At 49.9% G+C, this 24,490-nt stretch overlaps 7 protein-coding genes across 7 annotated transcripts; 3 read left to right on the top strand and 4 right to left on the bottom strand.

Annotated features, from left to right (window-relative positions):
- Positions 1–422: 422 nt before the first annotated feature.
- On the bottom strand, positions 423–1,850 carry UHO2_07294 (uncharacterized protein; the record flags this gene model as incomplete). The annotated part of the gene is made up of 1 exon (XM_041555110.1): positions 423–1,850. One exon carries the CDS (start codon positions 1,848–1,850, stop codon positions 423–425), a length of 1,428 nt encoding a protein of 475 aa, XP_041411044.1.
- Positions 1,851–3,855: 2,005 nt separating this feature from the next.
- On the top strand, positions 3,856–4,689 carry UHO2_07293 (uncharacterized protein; the record flags this gene model as incomplete). The annotated part of the gene is made up of 1 exon (XM_041555109.1): positions 3,856–4,689. One exon carries the CDS (start codon positions 3,856–3,858, stop codon positions 4,687–4,689), a length of 834 nt encoding a protein of 277 aa, XP_041411043.1.
- Positions 4,690–6,973: 2,284 nt separating this feature from the next.
- Positions 6,974–10,057, bottom strand: UHO2_07292 (uncharacterized protein; the record flags this gene model as incomplete). The annotated part of the gene is made up of 1 exon (XM_041555108.1): positions 6,974–10,057. The coding sequence occupies one exon, from the start codon at positions 10,055–10,057 to the stop codon at positions 6,974–6,976; it is 3,084 nt and encodes a 1,027-aa protein (XP_041411042.1).
- A 494-nt stretch (positions 10,058–10,551) lies between these two features.
- Positions 10,552–14,268, bottom strand: UHO2_07291 (putative COP1 - coatomer complex alpha chain of secretory pathway vesicles; the record flags this gene model as incomplete). The annotated part of the gene is made up of 1 exon (XM_041555107.1): positions 10,552–14,268. The coding sequence occupies one exon, from the start codon at positions 14,266–14,268 to the stop codon at positions 10,552–10,554; it is 3,717 nt and encodes a 1,238-aa protein (XP_041411041.1).
- Positions 14,269–18,653: 4,385 nt separating this feature from the next.
- UHO2_07290 (uncharacterized protein) lies at positions 18,654–20,459 on the top strand (the record flags this gene model as incomplete). The annotated part of the gene is made up of 1 exon (XM_041555106.1): positions 18,654–20,459. The coding sequence occupies one exon, from the start codon at positions 18,654–18,656 to the stop codon at positions 20,457–20,459; it is 1,806 nt and encodes a 601-aa protein (XP_041411040.1).
- Positions 20,460–21,976: 1,517 nt separating this feature from the next.
- UHO2_07289 (uncharacterized protein) lies at positions 21,977–22,597 on the top strand (the record flags this gene model as incomplete). The annotated part of the gene is made up of 1 exon (XM_041555105.1): positions 21,977–22,597. One exon carries the CDS (start codon positions 21,977–21,979, stop codon positions 22,595–22,597), a length of 621 nt encoding a protein of 206 aa, XP_041411039.1.
- Positions 22,598–22,769: 172 nt separating this feature from the next.
- UHO2_07288 (uncharacterized protein) lies at positions 22,770–23,889 on the bottom strand (the record flags this gene model as incomplete). The annotated part of the gene is made up of 2 exons (XM_041555104.1): positions 22,770–23,044; positions 23,127–23,889. The coding sequence occupies 2 exons, from the start codon at positions 23,887–23,889 to the stop codon at positions 22,770–22,772; spliced, it is 1,038 nt and encodes a 345-aa protein (XP_041411038.1).
- Between the last annotated feature and the right edge of the window lie 601 nt (positions 23,890–24,490).

The following is a 24,490-nucleotide window of genomic DNA, read 5'->3' as shown; positions in this document are numbered from 1 at the left end:
AGTCTTGAACTCCAGCTGGCCCGTATCCCATTGTATGGTGGGTTTGAGCCTCCGTAGCTCAGTGAACCCCAGGATGAGGTCATAGTCCGCAGTGTCGGCCACTGAAGCTTCGACCACACCCAGATTGTGTGTACCAATAGATACCTGCATGCTCGCAGAACTATTGATGGAGAGTTGGTGCCCGGTGACACCATGGATCGATCTTGTTTTTATGGGTTTTGTGGGTATTTGGTACTTACTAATGAAAGAATCTGAGACTATGGACAAACCAGCACTGGTATCAGCTAGTATCCGAGCAGGATGGTCTTGAACCATTCCAGAGAGCTCCAGTACTGCTTTGCCTCCCCTGGTAGAGAAACATACTTGACAATCTTGATATATACAGAGTGATGGCGAGGAGGTTTGTAGAGCAATGCATGCCATCAGTGCATCACCCCACTGATGTTTCCCTCATTGTCATCATCATCATGCTCCTCCTCCTCATGGTCGAGGTCCATGGGTTGCTGGTATGAGCTGAGGTCCATGGCCTCGGGGTCACCCATCTCAGTGCTGCCTGTGTGGCCATCTCCTGAGTCGGTGGCCTCCTCAAAGGGGTCTGCTGTGGTGACCATAACCTTTGGTCCCATGGGTCGAGAGCTAAGAGGGTTTACCCTCCTGCTGGGGCAGTCTCTGGCCCAATGGCCGATACCCTTGCATACATGACAGGTGTTGATACCTGATGGAGCAGGGCTTCCTTGCTTCGAGGGTTGGGTGGGATGATGAGGAAGGGGTCGGTTTAGGTTTTGTATAGTTGCTTGTGTAGTTGCTTGTGATGGTGATCGAGCTGGATAAGGTTGAGTGGGTTGTCGGATGGGGATCGAACTTTGATTTGGCTGAGACCCAGTTCTTAGTGGAGGTGACGTGGCGTTTGGGAGTGAGTGTCTAGCCGAGGACTGCTGTAGTAGCATCCTCTGTCGATCGATCTCCTCAACCTCTCGATACCACTCCCATCTCTTCCCAGGTGGATTCCTCTCGAACTTCTCCTGTATGCTACGAGTGAGACTACCTCTGAAGAGATCAATCACTAGCTCATTGTCATCTAGGTTGACCTGTCCTTCCAAGTCTCTGAACCGCTCTACATGACGTGTGGCGGCACCAGGAGCATCACTTGTGAGTCTGAGAGCCAACAGCTTGTTGTATGCCTCCATCCTAGCATTGCATGGGTTGAACTGTTCTGTCAGTCGCTCTGTGAAGTAGTGCCAATCATTGAACAACCTTCCTTCTCTAGCTCTATCAATACGGAGCTTGGAGGTCCACCACCCTCTTGCTGTCCCTTCCAGTTGAGCACCCATGTGGTTGATCATCCTAGACTGCTCATACACCTGGTTGAACTTAAACCATGCTTCAGCTTCTAGAATGAAGATCTCCATATCTCGGGGATTGAACTTTGGAAAGGGGGTGGTGATGGGCTTTGACCAGTTAAGCTCTGCCATGATGCTGGTATCCTCCTCATGGTCCAGGGGGTAAGGGTCCATCCTAGTCCTGCTGTAGGGGTCCAGCTTAGTCTTGACATATCTTGGCCCAGTAGGTGAAGCATACTTCTCGTAGTTGATGTCCTCCTGCTCATCCAGGTTGAATGGGACTGATCGTCTTGGTTGTGGAGCCGGAGTAGGAGTATGTGGGTCTCCTATCATAGACTCATCTCCTCCTCCTGCTTGGTCTTCTGAGTGAGAGAGGTCCATTGTCTCCTCCCTGCTCAGTTGAGCTCGTTGTAATCGTTCCTCTTGATGACCCTGTCTGGTAAGCTCTAGCTGTGCTTCCAATAGAGTGAGTAGTCTATCGAGCTTATTGTTGAGGTCTGGGTCCATCATGGTGATCGTGAGGAGCTGCTTGAATGATCCACTCTAATGTCAGGGGTCTCGCGCCTGAAACCCAGGTCGGTCTGTCGAGATACTCGGTGACTATCAAACTGTGCAACAGCTATTGTCTCGGTATCGGTGACTATCAAGTTGTGCAGTGACAGCAGGTGGTGTTCGTTGTATATACTATCGTAGGTTTTGGCTGACCTCTGTGGACACTCCATTCAGGGGTAGCTCAGCACAATCAATATCAATGTTATGATGACACCAAGGTCTGGTGTGAGTGTTGATGATGATGAGGTTGATGGTGTTGGTGATGAGATTGGTGATGTCGATGATAATGAGGTTGATGGTGTTGGTGATAAGGTTGGTGGCATCAACACGAGTGTCCAGTGTGTTGACTTGATGCTTGAAGTGATCCCCAGACTGCAGTGGACTACTGCCTTCAGTTCTATCTTGATCCAGACCACTAACCTGCTATGGGCACCTTCGGACGTCAGGTAGTGGTGATACAACACACACACTATGATGAGGAGCAACCTTTGATGGATTGCTGCTATGCTGACTGAAACTAATATATACTTATGCTGAAGTGATAACTAGTTATGGTGAGTAGAGTGGATGAGGATCCACTCGACCTATGATGATGAGAAAGCATGGTTATATACCTCTACTCAGCATCGCCAGCAATGCTGCTCCTGCTCTCTCTCCAGAGAGTACCTTCTTCATCAAGTACTGCTCAGGGGCCTCTCCTGCTTGGCACCCCTGTGCCTCTTGAGCTGTGTCGACTCCTTCGACACTGCTCCTCCTCCTCATGACCTGGTGTCAACTCCTTCGACACTGCTCCTCCTCCTCATGACCTGGTGTCGACTCCTTTGACACTGCTCCTTCTCCTTTGATCAGTGACAGTTCCTTTGGCTCTTGTCTCTCGAGCCCCTGAGTGGTAACCATCTGCATACTCCTTGAGCTTGGTCCTCTTCGTGGCTGTGCCTGCTCCTTGAGCTTGGTCCTCCTTGTGGCTGTGCTTGGCCCTCCTTTGCATATGAGTCCATAGGAGTCCATGGTCTCCATGGAGACTGCACTACGACCATGCTCTCTACTGATCTCGACTAGATCTTCGATACCTGTGCTCCTTCCATATGAACCCGTGACCCTCCTGCTTCTTGAGCATCCAGGCCCATGACAGTCATGAGGAGGAAGAGCAGTGTCGGAGGAGTTGACACCAGGTCATGAGGAGGAGGAGCAGTGTCGAAGGAGTCGACACCACTCAAGAGGCACAGGGGTGCCAAGCAGGAGAGGCCCCTGAGCAGTACTCGATGAAGAAGGTACTCTCTGGAGAGAGAGCAGGAGCAGCATTGCTGGTGATGCTGAGAAGAGGTATATAACCATGCTTTCTCATCATCATAGGTTGAGTGGATCCTCATCCACTCTACTCACCATATAACTAGTTATCACTTCAGCATAAGTATACATTAGTTTCAGTCAGCATAGCAGCAATCTATCAAGGTTGCTCCTCATCATAGTGTGTGTGTTGTATCACCACTACCTGACATCCAAAGGTGCCCATAGCAGGTTAGCAGTCTGGATCAAGATAGAACCGAAGGCAGTAGTCCACTGTGGTCCGGGGATCACTTCAAGCATCAAGTCAACACACTGGACACTCGTGTTGATGCCACCAACCTTATCACCAACACCATCAACCTCATTATCATCAACATCACCAATCTCATCACCAACACCATCAACCTCATCATCATCAACACTCACACCAGACCTTGGTGTCATCATAACATTGATATTGATCGTGCTGAGCTACCCCTGAATGGGGTGTCCACAGAGGTCAGCCGAAACCTATGATAGTATATACAACGAACGCCACCTGTTGTCACTGTGCAACTTGATAGTCACCGATACTGAGACAATAGCTGTCGCACAGTTTGATAGTCACCGAGTATCTCGACAGACCGACCTGGGTTTCAGGCGCGAGACCCTTGACAGCGAGGTCCCGTATCAGGCTATGTTTGGGAGATCGCCGGAATGGCTTATGAAGCTTCTACATGTGTTTGGATGTTTATCATGGGTAAATATTCCTAAAGCTAAAAGAGACAATAAGAAGCTCGACCAATGGGCCATAGCATCCATATTCCTAGGATATAGTTTGGAGAGAAGAGGCTGGCTCTTCTACAGCCCAGACTATAGACCAAATATATTCTGGAGCAATTCAGCAAAGTTCATGGAGACCAAATGCTGGTCTGATAGGACAGAGTGGCAACCAGTGACTGCACAGCTGCCACCAGCATTGACAAACAAGGAAGACTTCAGTGATCTGAGGTACACAGACGAGAACCTTTTTGATGAGAGGGAAGAGGAAGCACTGCAGGAATACATGGACATGGATAATGTCGATGAAACAGATGGAGAACAGACCCCAGACGAAGTTGCCAAGGAAGCGATCGAACACAATACTGTTGCCAATAGATGGAATGATAATAAACTTTATGGATTTACAGTGACCAATGACAATGAAAGAAAGAACCTGGACCCAACCATTAGTGAGGTGCTATCTGGAGAGGATAAGAAACATTGGGAAGAAGTGATGCATAAGGAGTTGGACAGGCTTAAGGCCATGGGCATGTGGGAAGTTGCTGATCTCCTGAAGGGTATGAACACCGTCGACATGCATTGGGTACTAAAGATAAAGACAGATGCCAACCTAATCCCAACCAAGTTCAAAGCAAGGTTAGTGGCACAGGGCTTCACTCAAAGAGAGGGTATTGATTACACAGAAGTTTTCGCCCCTGTAGCACCTATCCAGTCAATTCGAGGAGTTCTAGCCATGGCAACCATATGAGACTGGGAAGTAGATTGTGTCGATGTTAAACAGGCATACCTGAACTTGATGTTACATCATAGTATCTTCTTAAAGCCACCGCTTGGAATGAAGGTACCCTCTGGAAAGGCCCTGAAGCTAGTGAAAGGCCTATATGGATTAAAGCAATTGGGTAGAGAATGGAATATGGAGCTAGACTCACACCTATGAAAGATAGGTTTCTATTGCATGCTGAGTGCCCCATGCCTATACTCAAGAGGGACAGGCAATAGCATGACAATCATCACAGCCTATGTAGATGACATGCTTATAACATCACCCAGTCATATGGAGGTAAGCTGCACTAAGGATGAGATAATGGCAAAATGGGGGATGGAAGATAAAGGACCTGTGAAGGAGTTCTTAGGTGTAAGGATAGATTGAGACAGAATATGGAGAAGAATGACACTTGACCTAACAGCTTACATTAAGGCTATGGTGAGAAAGTGGCTACAAACAACCGATCTGAAGTCATGGGTACTGATGCAGAGCCTAACAGGTGTTATGGGTGGCAACAAGTGTGACCCATTGGTAGCAAAACAGTACCAAGAATTAGTTGGACAGCTTCTATGGGTATCCAACACAGCATGGCCCAACATATCATTCACTGTAGGAACACTAGCAAGATACATGTTGAGCCCAATGAGCAATGCATGGAAGGCAGCACTACATTTGGTGAAGTACCTCAATCAAACTAGCAAATACAAGTTACTTTTTGGAGATGAAGCAAACAAACACTCGGGACAGCAAATCATTATGTATACTGATGCAAATTGGGCATCGGACCCAACAAACAGACAAAGAAGCACATCAGGAGGAGTAACATACATGTATGGGTGCCCAGTTAGCTGGAGATCACATGTTCAAAAGTGCGTGGCATTGTCAGCAGTTGAGGCTGAATTTGTAGCTGCTTCGGAGGCAACGAGAGAGGCTCTCTTCTTCTCATACCTTCTCAGGGACCTGGGAGTTGAGGTCCATCCACCGATATTGCAGACAGACAGTCAAGGATGTATCCAGGTAAGCAAAGACCCTGCCAAGCACTGGAAGTTGAAGCACATCAACACAAGGTACCACTTCATCAGAGACCATATTCAGGAAGGAGAAGTCAAAATCGATTTCATCAGGACAACAGACAACATTGCAGATATCCTCACGAAGCCTTTAAAGGGCTTGGCCACATCTCAGATTGCATGCCTAATAGGGTTGACGATGCTGTCAAGGGGGGAGTTGAAGATGCATTGGCATCCTAAACTGAATCACATGGTTTGCAGAGCACAAGCGAGACACTGGTGAGTCAGAGCTGCATGTCAACATGCATCAATATGCATGTGGGACATATAAGTACTTCAACCATAACACTCAGGAGATGGCAATGCTCAGGAGGTGACAACACAGGGGTGATATGAAGAATAGTTCATTATGACCTAGTATGTGCTAAGGGTAGCAATCAAGTATATATATGTTCACATTGTAGCACCTATCAATTAAAATATAACAACTGTTATATGCCTGATAAGTTGAGCTTGCTAGTAGCTCCTAAACAGTCGCGTTTTACCAGTAATCTTCAACTGAGGACCAAGAGGCGAGAAGTTTTAGATGATTTTTGATTTTTTGATTTTTTGATTTTTTTTGCTCGCTTTCACAAAGCAGCGAAGCCTTCATAGTTCTTTGCAGTGGAAGCTGAGCAAGACGTGCCCAAAAAAAAACAAAAAAAAACAAAAAAAAAAAACAAAAAAAAAAACAAAAAAAAAACAAAAAAAAAAAACAAAAAAAAAAACAAAAAAAAAAAACAAAAAAAAAAACAAAAAAAAAAAAAAAAACGTCGCTTTTCATTCGCTGTTCGCTGTTGCCAGCTTCTGCTTCTTTGGGGGCAACGCAGATGATTCCCTGCGGCCATCTTTCGTCAAGGTGCAGCATGACCGCGTTATCTCGACTTGAGCCTTGACACATATGCGGTCATGAGATGCGCCGTCTCTGGCTGAGCGACAAGGGAAGCGCGAGTAACCGGAGAAAATGTCACAGGCAAAGTGAGGCTTTGCCGCCATCGAATCAGTGTCGCTCAAAGGGGCCAACCGACAAATCCGAAAGTCGCTTTTTTTTCCCGTTTGGTCCATCGCAGCTCTGCGCCAACTTACCCGAATCTTAGCAGCCTCTCTCATATCGGGGTTACAGATCGTCTCACGATCGGGGTAAACTTACCAGCCTCTGCTTCGGCTTGATCAACGGACACCTTATCAGCAAGCATATGGTTCTTCTATCCCATTACTCATATGCCAAAGGAGGGATACTGATTAGCCAACCGTCTCAGTTCAGTGTCGCAATCGACAATACTCATTTTCTTGCCCGCCAGCACCATATACGTCTGATTCCACTTGCTCTCGCCCTTCTCACCGTCATCCAGATCCTTCCTGGCAGGTTTACCCCTACGACTAGCAGTCCAAGTCTTCCCATTGCTACTCCTAGCAAATGTTTCGACCACTCCGTGATTGTGCATCAGTTCCATAGCTCCTACGCAGTGTGCTTCTGATACCACTTGCACATCTTCCTCCACCTTATTCTCAAGCGAGGATTGATAGGTCAGAGTCTGGCCATCCAGGTGCAGGAATCTTACACTCCTTTCTTCTTGCACCTTTACTTGTGCAAGTCGATCATAGTCATTGAGAATCCTCTGAGTACGTCGCAACACTTGCCAAGCATCATCCAGCACCTCCGCTGTATCGATGCCCTTCATCTCCAGCGTCGATCCGACAGTGGGCGCCACCTTCTCTATCAGCACCAGCGTAAGCAGCCGTCTAGTGGTAAACGACACTCGATACTCTCCACATTCGAATCTCTCTTCTTGTAGCAGTGCCAGACTTTCGTACGAGATCGCCAGGTCGCTGTCTCCAACAAAGCATCGGAACGATTGCAAGGCGAGGGGCTGCTCGTATCCCCATCCGTCTAGTTCAAAGTCGTGATGCTCAGAAGAAACAGAAATGCCGCCTAGCGATGTATCGGGTGCTTCAGCAGATTCCTCCTTGGTTGCCTTGGCGTTCAAGTTGCAAGTCGTGGCCAACATGCTCGCGGCCCAAGGCAACTTCGGTGAGCTTGCGGTGACCGCTGGATCTGATCCAAGGGCTTTGGTGTTGTACCATGCCGCAGATGTTACAGAGATCGAGGGGAAGGCTTTCGCGCTGGCACTTGTCTTGATCGACGCACCATCCCAGCCGGCGCAGAGCTGAGTGTCGTCCGAGGATGCCATAGGATCGTCGTTCGATGTATTCAGGGCTGCAGCTTTCATCTCTGTCTTCGGGTAAGAAGCTCCGAAGACGAAAACAGATTTTGCAGCAGCCTGCTCCTCCGCGCCTTCGCTGGATTGACAAGGCGCGTCTCCGCCAGCTTGCTCCGCCAGTTCCTCCTCATCAACACCCAACGCCTCGGCCAGCTCACTGACATCTACCTCCGGCTCCAGGACCGACACCTTCGTCACCACGCTCGCATCAGCGTCGGCACCTGTCCCATTCGTGTCAAAGGAAGCGTCGGCAAATCTCTCCCGTTCTGAAATGTCGCCCTCTTGCTCTGTCGTCTTTGCGGGTGTCGCATCGTCGTCCGTGCTTGAGGCTGAAGCAGATGCGTTTGCAAGCCCCAATGAAGCCCCTAATCCTCGAAAGGCCAGCTCGGCACCGGTCCATATCTTGCCTCCAGCTTCTTGGATCGGTGCAAAGACTTGTAATGGGCTTGTTGAGGCCTCTCCTCCCTCTGCAGCACCTGTAGTATCGTTCGTTTTCGTTGGAGCTCCGACAGGGGAGGACATAGTTGGAGCGTCGCCCTGTCGAGCTGCTGCAGTCGCCCTTGATTCCACTCCGCTGGCATTCGACGTAAGGATCGAAATGTTCGATGCATCAGCAGCGTCCGCGCTGTTATCTCCCGCAGTCGTCTCGCTTCTAAGGGATGAGTCGGCTGCACCAGCACGAAAGCCAAGCTTGCCCAATCCAAACACGCTCCCCCAATTCGACCATCTATTCGACTCTGTTGTCGTCGAAGACGCGAAACTGGAAGCACTGGCAGAACGCTGTTGCATGATCGGCGATGATACCACCCTTTTCTTGCTCGTACCGATATTTGTGTTAGTGGAGAGCAGACCGCGGGTATCGCGCTTGCTACTACCTCGTTCACGGATGGCGCCTGAGGTGCCTCTTCTGCGTCCAGCATCGCTGTTGCTCGAAACAGACGCTGCTCGAATAAGGTCCCTTTCCCTTTGCAGACCTGTGAGATGGCTGACCACTCGACGGAGAAGTTCCGCTTTCGTTGCTGGGTCGATCAATTGCGATTCTTGCTGCTGTGACTGACTTTGCTTCAAACCCTTTGAGCTGTTTCTCCCCATGATGCCCTGTGAAGATTTATGCCCATCTTCTATTTCCTCCTCATGGTCAAAACACCCAGCGTCAGTGGCAGGCCAAAGTACATGTGTATCCTTCAACACCACCATCTCCCTCCTCCCATGCTTTCCCTCCCTCAACCGCTGTGCCGCCTCAGTCTGCATCAGCTGCGTCAATTTGCTTCTCGGTCCACTAGCTACGACTGGAAAGCCCTGTACACATTCCGTGAACAAACTTCTCTCCTGTGCAACATCGGCATTGGTGGCCAGTTCAAGATCCCAGCTCCAAGCCCATACTGAAAAGTACTTTTCCAGTGATCTCTCCAATCCTGCTCTTCCTGTCCTTTGCGAGAGTATGTGAGCTGGACAGCCATTGAGAAGGGTCCAATCGCGCCATGCTCTTCGGATGCTCTCTTCTATCCATGCATCTTGAAGGATCGAATCGTGATATTCTTTTGCCATTTTTGCTTTGGGATCGGACGAGAGGGTTGGGCGAGTGGTATGGGGGAGGTCGATACTGGCGTGTACCCAAAGACCAGATTGCACCTCAACCAGGATCATGCGACGCTTGCTTGAATGGATATTCCATATTCTGCCTTTGCCGCCAAACTCGATTGAGGAAGCGTGTGGGGAGGTGGATGCGGGTGAGGTCTTGGAAACCATGCTGCAAAACTCGATCATTCCTTTGGCGACACCTATCTGACGTAGCATACGGTCTTTTAGTGCTGCACGAGCTCGACTGGTGTAGAAGAGGATCTGAGCGGCTTCGCGCGCCGTCTCGCGAGCATCTTCGTCCTCTTCTTCAGTGTCATCTTGCTGTGCGGTGTCGGCAGTGGCCGCTGCCTTGTGCTTCGGCGGCTTTAGGGCCGGGCAGAAGATGGTGAAATAGGATAAGCTGGCGGGCTTGTAGATGATTTGCGAAGATGAGCCAATCGTCGAGGTGGACGAGGGGGAGGAGCCTCCTAGGGAGGAGAAGGAGGGGAGAAATGACATCTGTGCTCGTGCTGGAGCTCCGCTCTGGTGCTACTACCGTCTCAGTTGCAATTGCGAGCCTGGATTGTGACGATCCGGAGCGAGTCGAATGGGTCGCAGCCTCAGCAGTGCTCAAGCATGTCTTCTAGTGCCGCGAAAGGGTTGTTGGTGGCGAGCAGAGGGTAGGAACATGAAAGTGTTGGTTGTTGTGGATGCAGGTGTTGAAGTGGAGCAATCGCGTTTGCTTTTGCAACACACACGTATTCGCTCGCAAAGTACGCATGCCCAGTCAATTGCACAGCATTTCAGTCAAATGGCTTCCACAGTCAACTGGCTTCCAAGGCATTCACGCACAGCTTAATCTCATCGCCCAACATTACCAACATCACCAACATCACCAACTTCGCCAACTTCGCCAACTTCGCCAACATCGCCAACTTCACGGCCATCAGACAAAAGAAAGCATGATGATGCTTATCGCATTGAAGTGTATCTACAATCTTATCGAGGGACCCTTACGCGGCGTAACTGCGCAAGCCAGATCCCAATCGTCCAACCTCTGATATCTGAGTAACCTTGCACAGTGTTCCCTTGAACTCTGGCAAATACTTTGCCCCCGTCAATGGGTCCAAGACAGCACCAGCTCCACCAGCGGAGATCAACTTGTGCGAGCCAGCACAGATGACAAAGCTCTGATCCAATGCATTGTACCCTGGCACATCTACAGCATCACGCGGACTCCTCTCAGCCAACGAGATGATCTGCTGTGCCTTTTGTGCAACCGCGGGTGCAGGAGCCAAGTCCATCAAACGCTTGGCAAAGCTGGCTGCCATAGCGTAGTTGTTGACCTTTCGAGCTTCGGTCATTGCACTTCGCAATGCCAACGTCTGGTGCTGAGGCTGCAACTGAGCATGGGTGAAGAGGGCAGCAAGCTCTAGGTTGCGTGCAACATTGTCAGGTTCCGAAGCGATCAGTTTACGTCTGCTGAGTTCGATTGAGATACCGAGGATGTACTCTCGGCAGAGAACGACGAGGTCTTGGATCTCGGTGGCCTCTGCTTCGGTGGCTGCGGGTGTGAGGACAAGCTGATGAAGGAGACGTCGGAAGATGCTTTCGGCCTCAGCGAGCTTGTTTGCGCTGACAGCGCGGTAGCCTTCCTGCAGATCGCCCGAAGCGAGCGACTTGACGGATCGGGGTGAAGCAGGGTGAGACTTGGTCACCTTGCCGTCGCTCTCCTCATTGTTGCGGCGGAGATGCACCTCGATGGGACCAGCACTTGGAGCAGCAGGAAGGTAGTTGCGAGCAGCCAGGTAGGAAGACATGAAGAGAGGCTTGAGCGGTGCAAAGTCTACAATACCTGCCTGCCGCGAAAGAAGCGTCATAGCCGTCTCGAAAGATCCAGCGGCAGCGTGGTCAGCGGCGACAGCCGAGTTGCGAAGCCAGTGCTCGGATTCAGAACTGCCTGCACTCAAGCCATCCAATGGTGTTTCTTGCAGAGGAGCAAGGACAGCAGCCTCCTCTTCTGGCAGCGCCACCTCCTCCTCAGCAAGGTCCCATGCCTCTTCAGCCTCGCCGAAATCTTCGGGCGCACCGTCGATACCGTCCTCGTCCTCCTCGTCGGTCTCTTCGAGTGCCTCGCCATCAAGCCAAGACTCGATGTCGTGCGTCTTGCCATTGAGAGCATTGTCCTTGAAGATGGGACCACCTTGGTTGCCAGCGACGAGCGCACGGTCGAAGTAGCTCTGCTCGCTGCTCAAGATGGGCCAGTTGTACTGGAAAGCCTGGGAGACGGCCGTAGGAGGAGCCAACTTGGAAGTACCCTCACCCAAGCTGAGCTGGCGGTCGACCTCTGCTGCTTCCTCTTCCATCCCTGCTTGCGCTGCGATGGCTGCAGCCTTGCCATCGAGGCAGTTCGACTTGGCAGCGGCATAAGCGAGCGCTGGCAAACCGACATCCGAAAGCACATTGGCGCGCGCCTCGGCGTTACCCAGATAGAGCGCATTATGGAAGCGGCTGAGGTGGTCGCCACGCTTATCAGCAATGACCGACATTTTGGCGAGCTTCTCGGTGTTGCCAGTAATGAGGTAGAGGAAGCTGAGCTTGTCGAAACTCTTGGTACGCTGGTAAGCACGCTCGACAATCTTGTGGTTGCCTTGACGGAGGGCAGCAGTAGCAAGACGCTCCCACACCTCGTCGACGTTGAGCGACTCGGCGGTCTCCAGGGCAACATCCAAGTTGCCGCACTCGATGGCGAGGTCGAATCGGGTGCTCTTGTCCTGGACAAAGTGGAGCGCGATCTCGGGGTAGCCCTTTTTCTGGAGGAAAGCAATGATGGCCTGACCAACGAGGTTGCTGTTCTTGATAATGGTCAACACATCGTCGTACTTGCCCTGGACGAGGGCTAGCTTGAAGCGGAACTCGGTGGGGTCAATGGTGATGTTTTGAGGGCGAGCGGATCGGTCGAGGCAGGAAACGGTCTTACCCTTGACGCGAGTAAGGTAGACGGGCTGCTCGAGCGTCTTGATGATACCATTGTCTCCCTGGGGCAGAGCGTACTTGATGTGGTTGAGGGTGCTGTACAGCAAAACACCGCTCTCATCCCAAGCAGCGCTCTTGATGCGAATGGTCTCGTGAATGAGGTTGCTAGAGGAAAAGGATTTGTCGGCGAGGGCGATGGTGTGCTTGCTGAGCAAGGCGACCATACCGCCGTCGATGCTCCAGACAACGTACTTGACGGGCGGACTGATGAGTTCGACGAGGGTCTTTTGCTGCTGAATATCGTAGAGGATGACACCGGTGGCAGTGCTGAGGATGAGACTGGCGGTACCACCGAAGAAGATCTCGTTGGTAGGCTGGGGAGGAGTGATCGTCTTGGTCACTGCATTGTTGAGGTCACGGATCTCGATGGTCTGAGCAGCCTTGTCGAGCACGGCGAAACGGTTACGGGCGACAAAGATGGCACTGGAGCCCTGACCACGCTTGCCAACGCTAGACGACTCGGCGAGATCAGCGCCAGCCTCACGAGGCAAAGGAGCCACATCGAAGGTGCCCTGGTCTCCGTTCACCGAAGTGACGATGACAGAGCGCTCTGCTGGGTTGAAGCTGAGGGTGCGTGGAGGCACATACTGGTTGCCAAGACGCTTTACGCTGAGAAGGGCATGGTCGGCGCCAGTACCGTAGTCGAGCGAACGGACGTGCTTGTCGCGGATGTAGTAAAGGGTGTTTTGGTGTACTGAGAAGGCGGGGCGCTCGCGCTCAAGTTTGAAGACGATAAGACCATTGTCGTGACCGGCAGCGAAGAGGTTGAGGGTGGGGTGAGCAGTAAGCACCCAAAAGCGATCGCTCTCTCTGCGGAAGGTCTGGACGGCAGTACGCTTGCCCATGTCCCAAACACGAATGGTCTTGTCCTCGGCATCGGAAATGATGAGCTCGTGACGAGGGTGGAAGAGAGCGCAGGAGACGTTGTTAAAGTGACCACGGCAGGTGTCGACCTCCCAGGCTTTGGTGTCTGACATTCTCCAAAGCTTGATCTGACGATCGTCACCAGCCGAGACGATGAGAGGCAGAGTTGGGTGGAACGAGGCCCAATTGACTCCACGGTCATGACCTTCGAGAACGTACTTGACCATAGCATCGGTGTTACCAAAGAGGTCAGCCTGTCCGCTGTTGGCACGCGCGATCTGCTCCTCGATGCTCATGGGCTGGGCCGAAGTGTTCTTCTTGCGAAGACCGCTGATGTCCCACACGCGAACAGTCTGGTCCATGGAAGCTGAAACAACGAGGTCCTCTTTGGGGTGGAACTGTGCACACATAACGTAGTGGTTGTGACCGGTGAGGATGGCGATGCACGTTCTGCTCTGCCAATTCCAGATGCGAATGGTCTGATCGTCGGAGGCACTGAGTATCCAAGGGTGTTCATGGTGGAAGAAGACGGTGCGGACGTAGTCGAGATGGCCGTTGAGGGTAAAGAGACACTTACGAGTTTTGTGGTTCCACACTTTGATCTTGTAATCGTCACCACCACTGACTAGAAGGGGCTGGGAAGGGTGGAAGCAGATACCTCGAACCGGACCATCGTGCTCCTCGAGTCGGTCATAGATGGTACCAGTCTGGTAGTTCCAAAGCTGAATAGAGCCGTTGTGAAGGGAAGCAGCCAACAAAGGAAGCCGTGGATGGAAGGCGATGCCCTTGACCCTGTTGGACTTGGACTCGAACTTTGTGAGCATCTGCATGTTGGTGAAGATGCGTGCTCGAAAGAGTCGAGCGGCTCAGCGAGGTTCGTGAAGGATCAAAGCTACGACTGAGCGCAAGCGGCAGAGGCGGTAGAATCAAGTCGAGGGTGCTGGTTGAATTCTTCCTCTCGAACGGCAGATGCCAGAAGGTGATGGAATCGAAAGCTGCTGCTGCTCCTCGTCCTCGTATTTGCCATCCCAATCTCGCGTGTGACGAGATGGACAACGACTAGTGATGAAAGCTAGAAGGCGGAGGAAGGAGAAGGATGATGGCAAGGAATCGACGCACGGCTCGAGAATGAGGATGCGATGGTTGGTCTTAGCAGTTTGCTGTTTTTGTGCTGGCGGCCAAGTGCAGACGTGGCTCAGTGCGAGTTTAAGAAATGGCCTGTGCTTGGCCGCTGCCAACGCTTTCGTGCGTAAGCGCCTCTGATCTTCCAAAATTTTGTATTCAGTGGCCGGCCAAGTTGTAGTCCAGGCGGACCTTGTTGAAAAGCAGCGTTGCAGTTGAAGATGCGTCGGCATCCTAAACAGAATCACGTGGTTCGCAGAGCACAAGCAAGACACCGGTGAGTCAGAGCTGCATGTCAACATGCATCGATATGCATGTGGGACATATAAGTATTTCAACAATAACACTCAGGAGATGGCAATGCTCAGGAGGTGACAACACAGTGGTGATATGAAGAATAGTTCATTATGATCTAGTATGGGCTGAAGATAGCAATCAAGTATATATATGTTCACATTGTAGCACCTATCAATTAAAACATAACAACTGTTATATGCCTGAAGAGTTGAGCTTGCTAGTAGCTCCTAAACAGTTGCATTTTACCTGTAATCTTCAACTGATTAAGAGTCTGAAACTCTACCGACTGAGCTAGCCAGGACCATCAATAACATGGTACAAGAAACCGAAGCTCAAGCCATAGCAAGCAAGGTCAAAGGAGGAAGAAAGGGCAAGGCAACACAACTGCATGTTGCTGATAATGAGGCCACCAACAAGTCAGACACCAAGGCAATTGACAACAATGCTGATGAAGAAACTGATTCTGACTTGGACCATGACAATGATGGCAAGCAATACAACTTTTGTACCCTAGCAAAGCTACTTGAGCCAGTTCCAAAACTCACATCACACAACTACTATAGTTGGAGCACCCATATCAAGTCTTTCCTATGATGTGTCCCCCATGCTATGAAGCATCTCGATGGAGCATATGACAAGAAACATCCCAAGTGGAACCGAACATTTGATGATGCCTTAACAAATGCACTACACAGTACCATTGATACCACTGGAGAGTTTAACATAAATTACTTGATTCTTGACATCATCAGGGAACATCATATGTTCCATAATGTATGGAAGAAGATTGAAAATGGACTCACCAATGAGGCCACTGCCATATCTCATTGTATTGCATTGATCACTCAGCTAGGAGAACTCAGGATGTACAACTCAGACATACAAAAGCTCATCCAAGAAATAAGAACCATCCAAATGGAGAGCAGCTTACTGGGAAAGCCATTTGCTGATGACACCCTGTTTTCAAATCTACAAAAGTGCACCATCTGACACCCAATGTACAAAGAAACTGTTGCTACCATAAGCCAGCTTAGTTTCAGTGCCCTTGCCACCACCCTATCCATCTGGCAATTGGCAATTGAGAACAACCCCACTTCAAGGGTTGATCCCCACCAAGCTAGTGCCAGAGTCGCCAGCAGCAACGACCAGAATGAGACACCCAGAGATGATGAGAAGGATGAAAAGGATGCTGATAGCACCAGTGCCAAGGTTGCTGCCAGACCCTGAAGGCTTCAATGTTGGGTCTGCAAAAGACCTGGACATGGGATCAGTCAATGTGATGCATCAGTGACTATACCAGAAAATTCTCCCCTTGCCAGGCCCAAATAGGAGATCTGGTGCTCCCTCACACATAGTTGGCTGAGCCCCCTAGATTCAAAAGAGACTTCTCATTGGATCTTAGACTCAGGTGCCAGCTATCACATGGTAAATGACTATAGCATGCTCATTGGTCTGAGAACCTGCTGAAAGTGCATACTCACCGCTGGAAGCAAGGTTCTGGAAGTGACTGCTATAGGAGATGCTAGCATATCAACAAACACCGGAGATGTTCTTCTCCAAAATGTATTGTATGTTCAGCATCTCAATGTTAACCTATTGTCAACAAATTCTCTGACAGATGAAGGAGCACGAGTGATACTAGATTCAACCAGAGGGCAAATATACCTAGCAAATGGCATGTTACTCAAGATGACCAAGAATTGTGAGTGAGGACTTTTGGAGTTCCGAGGTGACACATGGCAGGAAAACACAATGATCATATCAGCATCATTATTTGAAGGTGTTGATGAAGATTTTGAGTGTATTGAGAACAAAGTCAAGATATCTGAACAACAATTATGGCATGAGCATCTAGGCCATCCAGGCTGAGACAAAATGAGAGCCATCATCAACCATCTAAAAGGCGACCACCCAGCAAACCTAAATCCAAACGCCGCTTTGACATGTGAGCATTGCATCCGAGCTAAAAGCATGGCAGCTCGAATGGGTCAGGGTGGTGGAGAAAGGTCCATCTCTCTGCTTGACCTCATTCATATCGACTTGATAGTCAATTCATCACATGCAACAGAGTACACATGCACTTTGGTCTTGATTGATGACCACAGCAAGTATGTGTATGTATGACCTCTATTACAAAAGAGCCACGCTTTTAAGGAGCTAAAATCAATAATTGCATACCTAGAAACACAGGCAGGAAAGAGTTTAAAAGCAATACGGTCTGATCAAGGTACCGATGCAGAGCCTGATGGGTGTTACGGGTGGCGACAAGTGCGACTCATTGGCAGCAAAACAGTACCAAGAATTAGTTGGACAGCTTTTATGGGTATCTAACACAGCATGGCCTGACATATCATTCACCATAGGAACACTAGCAAGATACATGTCGAGCCCAATGAGCAATGCATGGAAGGCAGCATTACATTTGGTGAAGTACCTCAATCAAACCAGTGAATATAAGTTACTCTTCAGAGATGAAGCAAACAAACACTTGGGACAGCAAATTGTTACATATACTGATGCAAATTGGGCATCGGACCCAACAAACAGACAAAGAAGCACATCAGGAGGAGTAACATACATGTATGGGTGCCCAGTTAGCTGGAGATCACATGTTCAAAAGTGCATGGCATTGTCAGCAGTTGAGGCTGAATTCGTAGCTGCTTTGGAGGCAACGAGAGAGGCTCTTTTCTTCTCATACCTTCTCAGGGACCTGGGAGTTGAGGCCCATCCACTGACATTGTGGACAGACAGCCAAGGATGTATCCAGGTAAGCAAAGACCCTACCAAGCACTGGAAGTTGAAGCACATCGACACAAGGTACCACTTCATCAGAGACCATGTTCAGGAAGGAGAAGTCAAAATTGATTTTGTCGGGACAACAGACAACATCGCAGACATCCTCATGAAGCTGTTAAAGGGCTTGGCCATGTCTCGGATCGCACGCCTAATAGGATTGGCAATGCTGTCGAGGGGGGGAGTTGAAGATGCATCAGCATCCTAAACAGAATCACGTGGTTCGCAGAGCACAAGCGAGACACCAGTGAGTCAGAGCTGCATGTCAACATGCATCGATATGCATGTGGGACATATAAGTATTTCAACAATAACACTCAGGAGATGGCAATGCTCAGGAGGTGACAACACAGGGGTGATATGAAGAATAGTTCATTATGATCTAGTATGGGCTGAAGATAGCAATCAAGTATATATATGTTCACATTGTAGCACCTATCAATTAAAACATAACAACTGTTATATGCCTGAAGAGTTGAGCTTGCTAGTAGCTCCTAAACAGTCGCGTTTTACCTGTAATCTTCAACTGTTGCATTTGCAAGCTTAGCGGCACCTGTTACTTTGGTGGATTTTCGAGGTCATGTTAGATCGAGGCTTGGTATTGTTGCTGTAATCTGCGAGACTCACGTGATGGTGTCAGGCGCGTAAAGGTTGCCCTGTAGTGAGCAACTGTAAATGCAGCCAAAAAAGAGCTCTTGTGTCGGCCGGCAAAACTGACGGAATAGCAACAGCAACTCCACTTTTTTGGCCCTTCCTGAAGGCTCTTTGTTGAACCATCATCCTGCACATTGCATGTAACAGCAATACCGCCTTCTACGCCTCCTACACCTACTCCTCAGCGACGAATCGATTCGCTCGGGCAAAGGGAAAAGATCTGGAGATCATATCAAGCATCACGGTCCCATTGGTCGGAACAGCATCTCGAAAACATCAACGTTGTCGGTATGCTTTCAATACGCAGCTGAACTGAAGCGGGTGGGTATTGGCATCCACTTGTATCACCATGTCGCTGACGCAGGAGAGCTCACAACGGCGACGCCCGCGAAGAGGTGGATCACGGTGTAGTCATTCGGCTAGGCTCGATGTTCCCTCGCTCGAGCTAGGATCCAAGATGAGCCTCCAACTAGCTCACGAGCGAAACGGCATCCTGCTCGCTCATGCTCACTCGAGCTCTTGCCGTGGTCACAGAGGCCGCATTCTCCGTGCACTCCAGGACAGTAGTGCCGACCCCGGCAAAGCTCAGGCATGTGGTCACTGCAACCAGCTTACAGCTCGCCTCGCCGAATCGCTCTTGCACCATCTCCTCTTCGCGAAAGGACAGCTTCCGGAGCCAGTCAGTTTGATGCGCAAGAAAAGGGAATTGACCGCTCTCCATGCTGCAACTTCAACACAACACCGATCAAAAACCAACTCGGCTCGAGCGAGGAAAGAGGACAAGCTGCTCCGCAAGCTAGAACAGCTTCGAGTGCATCTCGAACAAGCAGCGGCGCATCTTGCCACATCTGCAGACAACAACGGCCAAGGTCCATCAGGTCGCCCCGGTACATCATCATCAGACGGCGTTCCCACCAGCGACATTAGGCTACTAGTTGTGATGGGATCCAGCGCCACCATGCCGAGGGAAGTGTTTGTTCTTGATCTCATTCAGGCGATTGGCCCTTGTGGAACTGCTCAGGAGACAGCTCAGCACCTCTTCAATGATGCTCGTAGCGACGCAGCTCAGAGCATCAACGAACAAGTGGAGAATGAGCTCTTTTACCTGCTACAACAATCATCCGAACAAACTCGCGATGCAGCAAAAGACAAGACGAGTAGCAACTGGGAGCGCAAACTAGTCCGTCTGCTGGTAAGCGACGAGCGGCTTGAGCCTTTTCTTGGGACGTCCTTGGCTCCGACCAAGATGCATCTCTTTCTCAGTGCACCCACCACCTTTCGATCTCCAGGGTGGTCTGCGAGACCACACCTCGACTTTGACTTGGACCGACTTTGCAAGCAGCAAGCGACCGATGTGTGCGAATCAGCAACATCTTCGACTGACAACAGCATGACATCGCCACACCCGCATCGTAGGCACAATCTGAAGAAGGCAGCACTGTCACCAAGCCCTTTGCGAGGCCAAGGAAGAAGATGGAGCAAGACAGCGTGCCAATCATCGTCTTCTGTCGCAGAGTCCTGGCCGGAAGAAAGCAGCTCGGATCACATGGGCGAGTCAAGCATGAGCTCCGTATCGGACGACAGTCGACCTCCTTTTTCTGCGGAGGCGGCGATCCTTGGGAGGGATGATTGGCTTCCAAGATGCAGCAGTCCCTTGGCTGCAACCTCACAATCGCAGAGCAACGAGGATAGCCGGACAGCCTCTTCGCTCGGTTCTTCGACAATGTATGGCCATGATACGTACGACGCAGTCATCCACTCGGAGGAGGCTTTGATCAAGTCTACAGATCAGAGTAGGATCAAGTTAGCGCCCACGAGAAGTTCAGCTGATTCGATGCTGATCGATTCGGATCAAGCCATCAGGCGTCGATCGCGAGAGCCCAAAGCTGGAAGCCTGCTAAGTCGCAATCTACTCAAAGGTCGAGGTAATGGACAACATTTGTATGTAGGATCCGACTCGAGCTCTGTGCGTTGGGCAACATTGTCATCGAAGCGAGCTCCTCGCTGTGCTGGCTTACAGATAGACTTTACTGATCCAGAGCGACCCCGGTCGCATACCATGGCTGTAGAGCAAGAAAGTGCAACATTGTCAGGGAGGCCTGCTGTTGAACGTTGCTGGTTCCAGTGCGAAGCCGTGCTGGAAGGCTTTCGGTGACGGGCAGATGGAGTAGCTCAATGCGATTATCATCTGAATGCGATTATCATCTGAAACAAACTTGTATCATTATATACCATCGTTAGCATAGGCAACATCTTCACTCGGTCCAATTTCTTGCCTGTGTGAGAGAAGGTGATGGAGAAGAAGGAAGAGAAAAAGAGAAGAGCGAGAGAGATGGCTCAAAGTGTTGCGAGAAACTCAAGTTCTGCGCGTTGGTCACGTGCCCCTTCGCTCACCATTGAAAAATTGCAGTTGAAGATACGTTGGTATTTCCAGGGCGGGACATGTTAGATTGGAGTATTTGGGACCGGGAGACCGAAATTAAGCAGGGCGTCAACGTGACTGAGATAAAGGCGAAGCTGGTGGGTAGCATAGGCAGCTTATTCTCCAGGGTTGACACCGAGATATGAGGTACGCCGGGTGGGGAGGTTGACATGGCAACGGCTATGAAGGAGGGTGCCACTGGGCGTACGGTCCATGGCTGTGGCTCAATGGCGAGTGTCGGTAGCTGTGAAGGTATATATACACATGTTTTTGTAGCCTCCATTCCCTCGATCTAAGCAAGACTTTGAGTAGAGATATGGCTGTCAACTAATGCGCATGTATCTATTCGCACGATAAAACTTGTCGGGTAGCTCTGATCTCACACAGATCTGCATTCGCGAGCTGCCGACCAACGGCACGGCCCAGCATTTTGCAGGCGAAATCTCACACTCTTAACCTGCGGTTGGAATCCTTTCAAGCCTGCAATTCTTTCATTTCATTTCATTTCAAACACGCGTCATTTGGCTCAGTAGTAGAGATTGCACACAGCGTTTTCTGACCCTGAAGATCAGGTGTAAGCGTAAATCAAGCCAGAAATATAAATAAGAAATTTTGAATTTTAAATCAAGCCAGAAATATAATGTATTTTGCTTTTGTTTTTGTTTTGAAATCAGTTGACCGCGGCTTGAGCTGGCGTCCATTCCAAAGACTCGTTGACCGCCGGGCTGCTTGGGATTTTAGCGTATCGGCGGCCTCAGTCGACCCTGCAGCGTCATAATCTGGCGCGGGCGTGTGTGTGTGTGTGTGTGTGTGTGTGTGTGTGAAATTCGGTTGGCACTTGGCTATGCAAGTGGATGAAAGTGGGCATTTGTGCCGACAGATTATGTAACAAGAGGGGCAACTCATCTCTGCCTCTGTCTGCTTGCTTTGGTGAACAGTGTCGCTTACTTTTCTAAGCTCGCGTCACCATCATCCTACTACCACTCATAGCACCTTCTTCTCCGCTCATCACCACAGCCGCGTTTCGATTGGAATTCCCCTCACCTCTCTCTCGACATCGCATCGATTTCCGTGTGATCACCCTTGGACCGGATTCTTTACATCACACACAAGGCAGGACCTTTCTTTCGCTCGCTTTCATCTGCCAGCACAAAACACCTCGTCTAGGCGACAACTCAGGCAACAGATTCAGTCGCAGTGGCGGACATACACATCCAACTTTGCGCTCCTATCAGGCAGTCTCGATCATCATGTTGGGGTTGCTATCAACAATATCTGCCCTTTCGGCACTCTTGTTCTCTAGCGCATCAGCACAGCAGACAAGCTATGGCATTGGTGTTCCCAACAATGTCACCTCCCTCCAGGGCACATGGTCGACCGGTGCCGGTCACGTTTTGACCGGTATCGACTTCTATGACCCAGTGAAAAATTCGTTCATCTACCCAGTCACCGCTGGTCAATCATACAGTTTCACCGACGACGGCTTTTGGGAACAAGCACTCTACTTGTACAACACCAATCCTGCCAAACCCAACTGTGTCTCTGCTCAGCTTATCTGGCAACACGGCACCTACACTCTCAACTCGAACAACACGCTCACTCTCACCCCATTCAAGGGTGATGGCAGGCAGCAGGTCTCGGATCGTTGTGCGGAGAAGAGCAACTACGTTCAGGGCTACGATCAGCGAGAATACATGACCGGCTTTGAGATCCACTTGGACACTCATTACAACACTCCTGTCTACTACTTGAAGCTCTACCAATTCGATGGTAGTCCCAAACCACTGCTATATCAGGTCTTTGATCCTCCGCAGATGCTACCCACACAACCATTGCACGAGGAGGTGATTGGAGAGTTGAACAGCTCCTAAGCCATGCTCCTTTCGATGTACAATGTCGCTCTGCTCTTTTTCCTATTGTTTCATTTGCATTTCTCTCGTCGGACAATAATTCCATTTGGCATTCAAAGCTCAAGTCCAACTGTGTGCAATGTGGCTTTGGCTAGGTATGCAGAGGTTGTAGAGTACAGTAGAGTAGGTAATTCTATTGCTGTGGCAGATTAAAGAGCCAGCGAGTATTGTACATTGCCGCATCGGCTACTTGTTCGATCGAGACTGATTTGACGCTGGCGACAGTGGCTGCGATGAGCCCGATCATGCAAGGCTCGTTGCGGCCTTTGACCATCGAGTCTGGCTTCCACTTTTCCCTTTTAACTGCTCGAGGTTGGTAGAGTGGGTACAAGGAGGCGTGGGACTGTTTGAACAACTGAATGTGTCGGTGTGAGGCGTGAGTCGAGCGCGGCTCGCACCATGGCGCATCTACAAGCAAGATCAAGATAGAAGCATGTCAGGGGAGATGTGCTGCTTTTGCATGGTCACAGGCTGATTGATGGTCGCTTACCTGTCTCGAGTATCAAGCGGGAGAGTGGAATATGTTCTAAGACTTGCAGATTCTCTTGTGTCTTGAGCGAGCATCCGTTGATGCCGATCAACAGGCCTAACTCTAACAGTTCTTTTACTTCTTCTACTGTTCCGGTGAAGCTGTGGACTACGCCCACTCGTTTTGCTGCAGGGTCCTCTTTTTTCTGCTCTGGTGCCCAAGATGATAAGGCTGTGTGAATAGTATCGATTTGGGGCTTTATGATGTTGACAAAGTCACGGTGCGCCGCTCGAGAGTGCAGGAAGAGCGGCAATTTGACTTGTGCTGCCAGATTGAGTTGTGTTGCGAAATGCTTCTTCTGAACATCTGCAGCTGAGAAGTGTAGTCTGTCGTAGTCAAGACCGCATTCTCCAACTGCGACGATCTTGCCTTTTCCTGCTTTTGACTCTTCGATCAGGTTTCGAATCTTGCGCAGGTATGCTTCTGCTCCTTCTGCATAGGTCTCGATCTCTGATGTTCGTGTGGGATGACATCCTGCTGTAGAATAGAAGCCCTCGCGCTCTGAGGCTAGGGAAAGTGCTTCGTGTGATTCTTCTAAATTGCCGCCAGACAAGATTTGAGCTACTACACCAGCGCGAGAGGCTCGCGATAGAACGAGATCGAGGTCATCTTGATGCGTTTGCTTGCCATGATACGAGCCGCGAAACATGGGATCTGTGAGGTTGACGCCGGTGTCGATGAACCGTGGGCCGGCAAGCAGAGAGGATGATGTTGAACAAGACATGGCCAAACAGCCAAGCCTGCTCGAAGGGCCGCAATGAGTTTTGATGGCTCTTCGAACGCAGGTAATGATGGGATGAGCAGAGAATGTAGATGCTATCAGCATGTGACGAATGCTTGGTGCTCTTTGTGTGAGTCTTGATTGGCAGGATGCGAAGGAAGAAGAGTCTGCTTGCGATAAGCGTAGAGTAACTTGGGGCTCGGCTTTCGGCCTTGAAGCCTCCACACCAACGCTCTAATTTCCAAACAACAAAGCTGTTGGTTGCAAACGGTCTAACATAGCAAGAGTAAACTCTTCTCGGACGAAAGGAGCGAAAGCCCTCAGCCTGAACAGGCACGCTAAAAAAGAAAAAGAAACGAAAAATGAAAAAGAATAAAGAAAAAAGAAAAAAGAAAAAAGAAAAAAGAAAAAAGAAAAAAGAAAAAAGAAAAAAGAAAAAAGAAAAAAGAAAAAAGAAAAAAGAAAAAAGAAAAAAGAAAAAAGAAAAAAGAAAAAAGAAAAAAAATCGACCAAATCGGTTGGGGGAAAATGCTCGACTTTCTTCTGGAATCCTCCAAGATTTCAGGGCAGGAGAAGTTGAAGCGTTTTTGTTGATCATGATGAT

This window comes from Ustilago hordei (genome assembly GCF_900519145.1).
Source record: "Ustilago hordei strain Uho2 genome assembly, contig: UHO2_contig_25, whole genome shotgun sequence".
Classification (NCBI taxonomy): domain Eukaryota; kingdom Fungi; phylum Basidiomycota; class Ustilaginomycetes; order Ustilaginales; family Ustilaginaceae; genus Ustilago; species Ustilago hordei.
The sequence above is the reverse complement of the archived record's forward strand: the minus strand, read 5'-3'. Positions and strand labels throughout refer to the sequence as shown.